Here is a 13,147-nt window from a genome sequence, read left to right on the forward strand (position 1 = left end):
GTATTCGCTTTAATTCTGTTCGACTGAATCGAAATCGGATGGCCATTGTGCGCTACATACCGCGTGTTTGTTCTGGTAAAAATATTGATTACTAGCATATTGCAAAGGAACTGAATGTAGGTACACCATCCCTGTTGAGGGAGCTACACCAGGTTGATGTGTTTGAGCCATTGCCTGGTTTTGTTGCTGCTGACGATTAACAACCATGTTGTTTATCCGCGTTGAGGGCGCTCCTGACATACGTTGTCCTTGACCACGTGCCATCTCTTCCGGGTGAAACGGAAAAAATAAAACACAACAATTAGATTCATCTTCATTAGGAACATTTTTTGGGCGGGCGAGAGTGCAATATATTCATTACAAAAATTCAGTACAATATCTTCGATTTGTTGCAATATAATCGGATGTGTAATCGATATTTGCAAATCATGGTATCAATCGCAGAATTAAAAAAATACGACGGAATAAATGCATTTATACGTACGATATGGATGGTTCGAATGGTACTGTGGCGGTGTGGGTTGTTGTTGCTGCATTTTGTGATCTTGAGACTGTTGCGATGTTTGCTGTGTTTGTTGCTGTTGCTGAAACAAATCAATCGAATCATTATTTTCATTATTATCGTTAACGGATTCCGTTTCGTCCATTGTTCGTCGCTTTTTTCGCTTCCAATCCAAAAATTCGTATATACAATCGAACAAATGCGCCGCTATTATCATTAAATTTTGCAGAAATCTACTGCTGAAATCCAATGAATTAAAATAATCCAGCTCTAGACTTGGGTGCACAATACGGAGATTATTGTTCCGTGAATTTATCGAGAGCGGTTTACTGAATTCCAGGAACAGAAAATCTGTTGGACAATTCTGGGAACTTTTTTCTGATTGAGAATTTTTCCACAACAATATAACCACCGTATTTCTTTGTAACTAACGAATTTTCACGGTTCATTGGGTACACAGTACTCTTTTTGCAGACGCTTTTATTTGTTCTTTTTTCTTTTCTTTGATTTTGAGGTTATGTTCAACTCGTGGTCGAAAAGAGCAGCCTACTTTTTTACTAAATGATATTTGGTGTAAATTTTCTCTCCCCGTACTACAGCAAAAATGAATCGCTGTGTCGATCAGTGACACTTTTAGTACTAAGTTTGTTCTTTTTTTGCGGTCTGTGTTTTTTTCCTCTCTCATTATATGACAATCACTTGACATTTGCACACAACATATGCTACGGAAAACCCGATTAAAAAAACAACAACGAATATTCATTGGAAACGAATAACAAATACACCGAAATCGGCATTTCGATTAGCTCAAATGTTTTTATTTTGATGAGATTCAATATTTGGCTGCCCTTGGAGAAATGTTTTTTTCATTGTCTATTCCGACACCGAATAAAATACAACAAACATAAATTAAAAATAAAACATAACCTTGTGTTTTGGAAGTTCATTACTTTATCTGATTCAAATCAGCAAGTGAATGTACAGAAAGCTGTAAAGTGTCATACATTTAGTGTTTCGGAACGTTTTTTTTCTCTCTCTCTCTTTCTCTCTCTACTGTTGCTGTATCTGTTTTTTTTTTGCTTTGAAATGCAATCGATTTGAACAGTTGGTCTCAGGAATTAATGTCTATCACAGAGAGCAAGGAGAATAAATCTCAGTCTCAGCCAAGCAAACGTTGTGTGCTTGACAACCTTAATGTTCGATTTGATATTATGTCGGATTGAATGGATTTAGACGACACTCAAGTGAACAATTTTGTGCTTCATTTCGATAAAGATTCGAATCGATTTTTTTTCGAGTCTAGCTCAACTTTCATTCAGAATCTTATCATGTTGCGTACAGTTGGTCATGGGGTTGGATTGACCGGGCTGGATGCTTACCCCTATTTGACAAACAGATTGTCGATCCGAAGTTTGATGTGCAGTGGGTGGTTGCGGTGGCACGCTTTGTGAATAGTTCACACTTGGCTGCGTCACATGATAGTTACTATCTGAAATTTTACAAGCAAATATTCGAATTAGCAATGCGGCCGCAATGGACGTTTTTAGTAAAAATGCAAATTTTCGTATTCTCTGGCAGAATTCGGAGTTTCATGCTAGATTATGAAGCATAATCCATGAATTCAACCAAAAAATTTGACATTTAAAATAGCAAAATCTACGAATAACTTCATTAAGCTTGGAAATTGTCGAAAAATCGTACAATTTGCCACAGAAAAACTCCTAATTCTAAGCTAAGAGTACTTAAATTTAACTAAAGAAAGTTCGTGATTTACATCCAAAAGTCTTAAAGCAACGAAAAAAGATGCTTAAAACTAACTAACAAAAACAAATGACTCTTAATAGTAACAAACTCTTAAAAGTACAACTTAAAGATAAAGAAAAAAACAAAAAATCCCCGTGTGAAAGATCAAAATGTTGGACATTCAAATCAATAACAACAATAAAAAAAACAGTCAAACTACGAGTTGACATCGACTGAAGAACAAGTTCGATGTTCAGGCGAAAACAACATAAAACCAAACGAGATAAACGAAAAAAACAAAATCACAGAGTAGTCAAGTAGAGTTGTGATGACATTACTTACTGGCATGAGGCATACGAAAACTATTATGAGATATTGTAACACCACCATGATGTGATCCTTGCGGAACTTGTATCGCAAAATCCGTACTAACTAATTTATTTTTCTGCTGCTGTTGCAACTAAAAGAGAGAAAGATGATTTGTAGATATGTTGAACGAGTCATCAAACGACAAAGTGTGTGTGTGAAGAATCGGCAAAGAGTCAGTGTCGGTGGGTGCTGAATGAGTAAAGAGCACACCGTGCGCGCGCGACACACACACACACAACAAAAATCCGTTTGTCGATGGATCTGCATTGGATCTGATGAACTAACCTGTTGTTGTTGCTGTTGCTGTGACGAAACGGTAGTTAGTGCAATTTGGGGTTGGTTTTGTGGCTCATATTTATTCGAATTCGTTTGCTAAATGGCGCGATGAAAGAAAAGAAGAGAAGACAAGAACATTGATGGATGTGACACATGAGAAATGTGTGTGACTCACAGAAGAACAAACGTAGAAATTTGTCTTTTATACACGACGAGATAGTAGAAATATCTCTCGTATTGTATGTGAGTGTGAGTGAGAAAGATTGAGGAAATTAATGCGACTTACTGGTGGCGCTTTTTCGTATTTATTTGTGTTTGCTGTTTGTCGATTGATAACATTTGAACTATTTGCACCGGCATGCGGGGGATGTGTGTTCGGCGGCACGCCGTAATTCGTATGTGAATATCTTGACATTTCGGTAATCAACAAGACTTCAAAACTAAATAACTAAAACGACGTTGTTCTTCTTGTTGTATATATATATATATAGATGTGTGTGTGTGTGTTTTTATTCCCGCTTTTAGTTCAAGTCGGGATAAAAGATGCTCTTCAATATGCTTGATTGATTTGCTTCACTTGTTCTTCGTTTTTGCGAAATTGGTTTGCGATTTTCCGATCGATTTCAATTTGTTTTCACTACATATTATCTATGTTCTTATTTACCGGCTAATTTGTAAATGTTTTTTTTTCTCTCTTTTTTTGTTGCTCCTCTCTAAAACACTATTTTTTCATTCGTTATTTATTTCGCACTTGAATTTTCAGCATTTTTCTCTATTTTTTTTTTCAACTGGACACTTTCGTTTATTTTAAATTACTTTCAATTTTTTGTTGTTACTTCTTTATTTGGTATATATATTATATATGTCGCGTTTGTGTCGTATTTTTTCTTCCGAAATTAACAAATTCGAATGTGTTATTGTTCGTCGAACCCAAAAATGAGCAGAAAAAAAGAGAGTAGTAATGAAGAGTGAGCGAGAGATAAAAAAATAAAATAAAAGAGAACAGGTAAAAACAATTGGTCACAAAGGGGAAAGTTCGTAAACTCCACACACACAATGTAAAACAAATGTGCGAGTGTGTGTGAATGTGTGTTGTTTTGCTTTATCTTCTTTTAATTTGTGTGTGTTTGTTTTTGCTATGGTTTTCTTATCGTAACGAGAGTGAGAAAACGAACGACCGAACGAAAATACGATTCTTCTTTCGACGAAACACAATTTTTTCCCGACTGGATTTTTTTTTTTGCTTATCAGTCAAAACTGCACTTCTTCTTTCTTGTCGGTTTTCTGATGTTTCTTTTTTCGTTATGTTCAAGTTCAAATTATACACACTGGAATTGTTGACGGTTCGACGCTTGCGCGAATGGTGGTGTTACTTGTTGAACGGTCGAACTCTTAATGCGTCCGAAAATGCCATTAGGATGTGTTTTAGATTTGTCTTTGTCGAGCTAATCCGATAATGTTCACGTGTCGGCTAGTATTGGTGTCGCTCGTGCTTCGTCTGTTCATTGTCTGATGAGCTGCCGGGTTTTTTTTCTTCTCTGCTTCTTCTTTTTTTCGGGTTGTGTGTTGTTGATCGGTCGTTTACTTTTCGTTTCTTGTTTGCTGGTTTTTATGCTTGTCTCCTGTTGGAAATGTGTGTCAACAACGAAGACGACTCGATTTGAACCGTGATGAAAGAGAGCGATAGAAAGAGAAAGAAAATTTCGATAACGAGACAATTCTCGCTTTGGATTCTCTATCGGCAAATTTGGAACCGCTTCTCGCTAAATGGCTTTCGGATTCGCAGTCATGGAACAAAGTCGAATATGTGTGTTTGTGTGAAAAAAATTCAAAATATTTGAATATGTTAACACTGATGATCCTCTGTATGTCCTTAGGTTATAATTTAATGTATAATCGATTTGTTTATTTAAATAGCACCGTTTTGATTACTGTTTATCTCGTCTGCAACCGATTCGAATTGATCAATTCACTTCTCTTTTTTTTCTGTTTAACGTTGCACTACTCGCTTCCTTTTCGAAGGCTTTACCCAATTTTTTTCTTTCTAGTTAGCACTTAGAACTTGATGCCTTCTTGTGTCGTTACGTATTTAATTATTGTTGTTGTTCTTTTTTCTCTCTTTTGTTTCAATCAATCAGCTCTTATTAAATAATCGTAATATTATTATTCTGTATGTTTGAAATTTTCTTGTTTTTTTCCTTTACATTTACTATGTTAAATACACAATGTTATGTGTGTTGTTGTTGTTGTTTTTTTGATGCGGTCTTATTATTTGGTTGATTTGGTTTACACTATGAATAAAAAAAAATGAGAATGGGAAGAGAAAAGAGAAAGATAGCAAAAAAATGCATTAGAAAAGAGAGAATTTTTCGGTTCGGGTTCAAGCCAAAAGTAAAGTAAAACAATGCAATAAAAATGAACACTCTCATTGGCTTTACTTTACTTTGCACTAAAAAAAAACACAATCAACTACATCAAAACAACAAAAAAAAAGTATTTTTCTGAAACAACAACAATAACAACGCGGCAACAAATGAAACTGTATTACACAATGAACATTGTGAATGGTTTGCCGGTTATTCGTCAATAGTTTCCGTGTGTTTGTGTGTGTGAAATGAATGACAGAATTCAGCAAATTTCCAATCAGTTTTGGAAGTGTTGACAGCTCGATCATCCGTTCACCATAGCCACTAGGTTGGAGTGGGTTTGTTTTTTTTTTATCTTTTTCTGTTGAATGTTTGACTGCACACTGCACAGCTATAGGTTCAGACGTGCATGTGTGTATGGATTTGCGCGGCTTTGAAAGTACGGTTTGGTTCGCTTGACAGTGCACTGATTCATAGTATCATGCAATCAGCTATGTAACGAATGATCGGAATCAACAAAACGCTTCGGTGAGTGTATGTGCTTAAGAGCGCAGTTGAAAACGTATGCGTGAGTGAGTGTGTGTGTATGTTTATGTTCGAGAAAGAGAGATAGAACTGGCGATAAAGGCCAGCCGCCATCAGGATGAGCAACAGAATATGCGAAATATTCGAAATCGCCGAATGAATAAAGAAAAAGAAACATATATACATACGATATGTATATCTAAACCGTAAGCACGGAATGGAGCAACAATTACAATGTAGCAGAGTTCTGCTTCGATGCACATTAAGAATCAGGTCTGTTCAATGAGTGTTCAATTGTGGCACGCAAAACGCATACCAGCCCCGTACATAAGGTAATAAAACACAACAAGAAGACCGACAGAGAGACGGAGAAAGAGTGAAGAAGAAGACAATCAAATAAACATGAAAGAAGATGAAATGATGTGGTGTTTTTGGTACATGCAAGTAACCGATCATTACTTAAAACCAAAGAGTGAGACATAATCATGAGATGCACTTTAAATCATCTCTTTTTTGACATGTTAACGCAGCTAGAACTGAAACTTTTTCAACTTTTAGTTGATCACCAGACATTTAATTAGCGAGAAAGAAACAATCTCCAATATCAACACACTCACTTTCCGTTATTCTAACTGCGTTTCACCGATTTGGCATTCAACTCTTTTCTTCCGATTCGGAAGCTGATTTCGAGAAATCGACACAGAATTTTGGATGAAGAGAGAAAGAAGAGCAGATAGGCGAGCAAATTTCAGGGCTTTCACAGAAGCAATTAATGTCAAATATATCAGCAACAAGTCGTCGTGGCAATTTGATGATGTGCCCATAGCAATTACTGATGATGACGGTAAATGGCCTGTGGCCGATTTTCGAATGTAATTAGCAAATATTGCTATATGCTTCGTTCTTTTCCATTTGCTCTGTCTCGCTCTTAATCATATCGAATGGCTGTAGCCGCAGCAGCAAACGGCGATGGTGGCGACCACAACAACGACAACGACGACGGCAATCTGAGTCAAGCACAGAAATACACTATCTATTCTGGCAAATTGGCCTGTAAATAGGGAAAGTAAAACCATAAAATGGTTTTAGCCAATCTGAACAATATCCAATATGTATTTACGCCCGTTATGTGCTGTGTTTGTTTGCCAATACACACACGTATCAACAAAAAGAAAGAAAGAAAGGAAAACAGCTGCAATTTTCAATGCCTAAAATTGAGATATATTGGTCCCTGTGTGTTTGTGTGGCTAGATTTTGCGACACATTCATTCTCGATCAGATCTCGAGGCTGTTGAGTTCCGTTTTCGAACAAAATGTATTGCATGCGTGTGAGTGTGTGAATGTTTTTTTTCTTCAATTTTATTTACAAAAGGAATTTCCTCGAAAACCCGAGACGTTACGTCTTAGCGAGACAAACGATATTACACGTATCTTTTTATTGTCGTCGCCTTTGTCTTCGTTGTCGTCGTCATTGTTGTTATTACTATTTGTGAAAACAGACGGATAGAAACGAGAGCGCAATTCGGCACAAATGAACGCTATCGAAGGGCAAACGACAAAGAGAGAGACAGAAAATTGCATACGAGACCATGTGGTACACGGCAGAGATGTGTGCGTGTTTTTTTATTCATCTCGCTTCTCAGTGTCTTCTTTTGTTTGGTTTCAAATTCAAAACTGACCAAATAGACGACAACGACGACGACAACGTTTCGAGCACACATGAACAACAAGGCATGAAAAAGAAATCGACGTAGAAAACTTGGCACATTACCGTTTAATGGTGCACTATACTGAATCATACAGACACAATGAGTTGCGAAAAATGACACGTACACAACGGAATTGATCGGCTGTGGCAATGGATAGCCGACAATATATACACACACACACACACACACACACACACACACACAAATGGCAAAATCAAAATTCATGAATATACAAAGGAATTTGTTGTTGTTGCTTTCGTTTCGGTTTTTTTTATATTCACGACGTTAGATAAAGACGTTCGTTTCGCTCATATTTTTCTTCTTCTTCTTTTTCTCGTCTGTCTTTCGAAAGGTTTGATCGAGAAACTGCGTTTCAAAAGGGAGATTGCATGCACACACGACACTGACAATGCAACGAAAAAAAATGCAATTTGGCCAAATTAGATTTGCACTCAACGAAATATCATACGAGTTGCGATTAGCGCACAACAAACGTCACACACACACACACACACATACACGAAAAAATCTTCGGTGACCATGGTTAATGTAAAGTTTTTTTTCTTCGTTCATATTCGCCAAGTAAACCAAGCCAACCAAGCAAGTGGAACGTCGCATGAGTTTGGAATTTGTCTTTTCATACGTTTGCTATCACTATGTGTGTTTTTTTTCTTCTTTCTTTCTTCGTTGCTTCTTCTTCTTTTTTATTTGCCATCAAAGTTTTATCGCCTTTATCGCTTGTGCACACTATAAAATGATGATGAATAAAAAAAAACAACAACTAAAACTCTTTCATTTTTTTCTCACATTGCGATAATGTACCTGCCATACCAATGTGCTGTACGGAATAAATACACACCATGCACCGTGCACATTGGAACACACCGTACGAAATGTCGCAGCAGAGCGAACGAGATAGAAAGGCGAACACATTGAAGCAACGAGAGGAAGAAAAAAACGAGTATTGTATGTAGTAGTGGCGGCAGCAGCAGCAGCAATGAGAGAAAAAAATGTGCCTTTTTTCATATTTCGGTTGATTGTGAAATTTGTCAATTACAACTCAGCCTTTTCCTTTCATTTTTTTTCGATTTTTTTTTTCTGCCGCTTGTGTCGTTTTGCTTTTTCGCCGCAAATCGACGCAACATGAACACACAGAAATGAAAAACTATTGAAAACGAGCAATTACCGAACAAAACTACGGAAATAGGAACCGAGCCTCTATTGTGGAAATATGAACAAATATAATTTGCCGTTGTTGTTGTTTCTTTTGGTTTCTTGCATTTCATTATAATATTACCAGCAGCAGATAATCAGGATTTTGATGTATATACATATAATAAAATTTCTTTTTTTTGTCGCAGTTTTGTTTCTCTCTTATTTTTTTTGTTTGTTTTTTCTGCTTCTTCGTGGTGATATTTCAGCAGTTTGTCGATATTTTTCCACTGGAATCGGTATGTGTATGTGTACATATCACTTCAATATCGTGTCAAATTTATTCACATTCGCCCTTCTAAACTCTTTTTTTTACTTCTTCTTTTCTTTTCGTTTATATTATTTTCTCTAACTCGTTTTGCTTTGCAATTCACGTTTTACACTTCATTCCTTCAGTCGAAATACTCTATGTTTTCTCTCCTATATCTCGTGTTTGTATGCAATAGGTTACAATAACTATAAATTAATCTAAAAAAAACGTTCTGTGTGTAACACACGATGTTGATTGAAAGAGAAACAAAAAAAAATTTCTTTTTTTCTTTTCAAATTTCGTTGAGTTTTTTTGAATATTCACTCGATGGCAATTGCATACAGTGTTTAGTTTATAATTTTAGTCTTTAGTTGCAATTGAACCGAAAATAATCAACAGAAAAACACAGAAAATTTTTTATACAAAAGAACTGTTTCGCTTTTTTAAGTGACTTCTTCAATAGCTTGATGCGTTCACGTCAAAATCAGCCATTTTGATTTAAAACATATTTCTCGTTTTTTTTGCCCATGTCTCTTTCTCTTGAATCGTGTTATGTCGTATCGTGTGCTAGTGAGGCATATACACACATACACAAGCACACATGCAGAGAGGGAAACGAAAGTGTATATGTGTAGTGGTTTGGTCGCATGTTTTCTCGTTCGTTTGCCGAGTGGCTAGAGAGATACACGTTCTCAATGTTGCGGTGTTGCACGTGTAGTGGTGTAAGTGCGACGGCTCACTTGCTGAACCAAGTTACGCACAGCGACCGACCATTTCTGTTCAACGGAGGAAAACATTGTCTTTTTTTCCTTTTTATGTGTATGTATCTTTTAATGGGTGGGGAACGAAGAGAATCTTTATGCATCTTGTTTTTATCATTTGCGTTATTTTTTCGAAAATGATTTCATGCCGATCAATTCAAATCGCTCAGTTTTCAAATGGAATAAGCACTGAAATTCCAACCAAGGCCTTTTGACACGTCTATTGTGCGCTGTTCCATATGCGGGGCGAGCTGGTGCATACAACGCACAGTCCAACATGAACGAAACGCACACTTCATCGAAATTTCATTCCATCGTAAGCCAGGCATACACACATGTACAGCGGAATCGGCTTAAATAGAGGTGTACGGTGATTGTCTCTCACGCATACACGCAGACGAAGAACTTATCATTCAGTATCCAGGCGGCGATAAATGGAATCACAGTTTGGCGGCGAATTTCAAACTCTATTTTAAATCAATGTAAAAACTGTGATCGCCGCAAATTTCGCTTCTGGAATCCGTAATCAAATGTTGTGTCCAGCAAAAGATGCAATCAGTAATGTAAACGAAAGAAAAAAAACACACAAATATTTACTGATAAACCAAGAGTATTCTTAGTGCGGCTATGAATCAGCGCATCGAAAGAATATGTCATTTTGGTGGGAAAGAGATAGAAGAGAAACGGAGTTTGACGTTGCGCCATGTTGCCGCATTCTTGGTATATTCATGTGTATATTATATATATATATATTCTCTCATTGTCATCGTCGCAGTCGTGGTCGTGGTCGTTGCGTGATTTGATCGAGTTGGATAGAGGCGACTGGTGAAATGTGTCAGAAACAGTATCTCTTATATGGCGTAAATGCAATAGATCGACTAGTATTTATGTAATATCGCGGTCAAGCATTGACTAAGCCCATGTGTGCATGTCTCAACAACACGTACACGTCTAATATACGATTTGCAGCAAGGCGATTAACAGTTTTCTCTCTGTGCTCATACACACAACACACTCATACATACAACACGTGTATGCAGCGCTGAATGTGTATGATTTCTGAATGAGTGAGTCCATTAATTGATCCAATATATATACATATTATATGGCTGAACGGTAAATTGCAATTTTTCAAACCGGACTCTCGGCTGGCTAAACTGGACAAGAGAACGGAATGACGGCGTAGAACATGCAGCAGTTAAATGGCATACACAAACTGCATCGACTTCCAACTAGACACACAAATAACGATCGAACGGCGGCAGCAGCAGCAGCAGCGGTAGAAAAAATGCGGTGATAATAGCGGCTTGTTGATTCAAGAGCTGGCCGATCGCGGGCTTTGATCAACATTTTCATTCCAGGCAACATACATTTTCTCTCTCTGTGTATGTTTGATATGTTATTTCTTCTTCTTTTTTTATTGTTTATTTATATAAGCGTAGAATCAATTACCATCACTCCCATCTGTGCATATTTTGAATATCATTCCAAAGATTCGATGGGAAATGATCCAATTTGAGTTTTTTTTTCGAACGATCGAAATAAACAAACATTCTTAACATGCTTATCTCTTTCGAAAAAGAGAAAGAGAGAATTTTTCAATTATTCTTAGCCGCAGTGACAGAGAAAAAGAGAGGGAGAGAGAGAGGACGACTGACAACATCAATTGTAAATGGAAGAATTTGTCTCATTGAGATAAGACAAACTGTGCTGGGTCGAATTTTTCAAGTTGAACTCATTGGAATGAGGGTCATTTGTAATTGTTGTCCATCAAGCATTTCGGATGGATCAGGTTGTTGTTTTTTCTTTCTTCATTTGCGATAGTATTTTATTACCGACTATTCAAAAAAAAAAAAATACAACGAAGAAAACCAAATCGCTGACTAGATCACGTAATTATTTGCCAATTTGAAATTGTGCTGGTTGTGTATATGTGTGTGAGTCTTTTTTTTCTGAGGCGGTTTGCGCACGAGGCGCACATAAAAATTCCATGGATGTGTGTTACGTTGACATTTTGTTGATTTTGAATTCCGCCGCCACCGCCACGACCATAGTCATCGAAATGAGTGCATCGCAGGCGAGTAAGTATGCGAGCGAACCTGGTAAAAATACCAAAACAGTTTTTCTTTCGTTGTCGCAATGAGAGATGCATAATAATCGGAGCAAATGATCGTATGTTTTTTGAGTGAGTGGCGGTGGCAATGAGTGAGTGTCGAGTCACACATTCATTCATTCATTCATAGATTTGGGCAGGCGAGCGAGAGAACGAGCGCGCGCGTTTGCTCATTTGCTCTCTCAAAAGATAGCGAGATATGTTCCCTAACCTCTCTCTCATACAGATTTCTTTGAGTTATGCAGCGTTGAACAACGAAAAACCAACAAAAAAAAAGTAGGAACAATGGAAATGTTTAGAAATAACTGAGAGTGTACAAATACACACGTTGCATGAGCGCGAGCGTTTTCTCGTTTGCTCATATGCCGACCACACTCAGTGTATGTGATCTATATCGTTCGAACTCGCGCGCAAATACATGAAAAAGAGAAGACAGAAGAAGAAGTGGGAATAAAAAAACAGCACACATACATTCAGCCATGTGAGTGTTAGAAGCAGCCGACCATGTGGCAAGAATACAATTGAATCAACGAAATATCAGCGCTTTCCATATTTGCTTTTAGCATTTCGGTATATGTATGTGTATAGATATTATTTTCGAAGGGAATTTATCATGAGTAAGCGCTCACGAGTACACTGTATGCATGTGTATATTTTTCAGAAGAAAAAAAAAGACCATACATACATCCATAATAGATATAGATATGCTATTTATTTATATGGCCATGTTGAATGAGTAGCGCAGATAGAAAGGAACAATGTACTGAACAAAGTGGAAAAAAATGTGCTGTGGCGATATTTGGTAACCTAAAAACATGAAAAATTCACTGCGATTTTTTTGTTGTTCATTCTCTTCTCTTTCTCGTTTCATTCAAACGCTGATCTGAAGGACGTATGTCGACGAGGCGCTTCTAGTCGGAGCTGATCGCGTTCCGTTAGGGCGTTGATACGCTTGTTGGAACTTTGGATTCTGTTGTTGTTATTGTTGTTGTTTTTGTTTATTCGACGTCGCTCTATCTCTCTGTCTCTCTCTCTCTCTCTCTCTCTATTGTGATTTTTAACAAAGTCATTGGTACGCAGTACAGAGGGAGAGATTGTACAGAACTTAATCAATACAAATAATAATAATAAACTTCATCAATATCATGAATGCCAAATTTGATCTTCCAGTGGGGGAATCTTAACGCTATGCACTTAAATTGTTATAGATCTTAAAGGCGGCAATTGCTTAATCATGTCAAAATGGAAGCAATTGCAACACTTAATTATTATACACAATATGTACACGATACATTGCGAATATATTGAATCTAAGTACAGA

The 13,147-nt window shown here is 37.1% G+C and overlaps 1 protein-coding gene and 1 long non-coding RNA gene across 32 annotated transcripts in view; one reads left to right on the plus strand and one right to left on the minus strand.

Annotated features, from left to right (window-relative positions):
- Positions 1 to 13,147, minus strand: part of LOC129575389 (eukaryotic translation initiation factor 4 gamma 3) — a 32,492-nt gene that overhangs the window by 13,709 nt on the left and 5,636 nt on the right. For 3 of the 31 annotated variants that reach the window (XM_055458967.1, XM_055458954.1, XM_055458959.1), the window contains exons 1-7: positions 8,788 to 9,402; positions 3,177 to 5,181; positions 2,900 to 2,986; positions 2,588 to 2,705; positions 1,882 to 1,991; positions 485 to 578; positions 61 to 266 (exon numbers count right to left, since the gene is read on the minus strand). In XM_055458967.1, coding sequence (XP_055314942.1) covers positions 61 to 266; positions 485 to 578; positions 1,882 to 1,991; positions 2,588 to 2,705; positions 2,900 to 2,986; positions 3,177 to 3,305 — 744 coding nt within the window. In that variant the 5' untranslated portion in view covers positions 3,306 to 5,181; positions 8,788 to 9,402. Of the gene's footprint in view, positions 1 to 60; positions 267 to 484; positions 585 to 1,881; positions 1,992 to 2,587; positions 2,706 to 2,899; positions 2,987 to 3,176; positions 5,182 to 8,787; positions 9,510 to 13,147 lie in introns of those variants that run through there. The other 28 variants (XM_055458960.1, XM_055458945.1, XM_055458957.1 and 25 more) reach the window with 22 other exon arrangements.
- LOC129575391 (uncharacterized) lies at positions 8,072 to 8,850 on the plus strand. The gene is made up of 2 exons (XR_008688794.1): positions 8,072 to 8,148; positions 8,396 to 8,850. It is a non-coding gene; the product is annotated as an uncharacterized LOC129575391 (long non-coding RNA).

The sequence above is a fragment of the Sitodiplosis mosellana genome, unplaced genomic scaffold, assembly GCF_009176505.1.
Source record: "Sitodiplosis mosellana isolate CC-2019 unplaced genomic scaffold, AAFC_SMos_1.0 Smas_scaffold_6166, whole genome shotgun sequence".
Taxonomy (NCBI): Eukaryota; Metazoa; Arthropoda; class Insecta; order Diptera; family Cecidomyiidae; genus Sitodiplosis; species Sitodiplosis mosellana.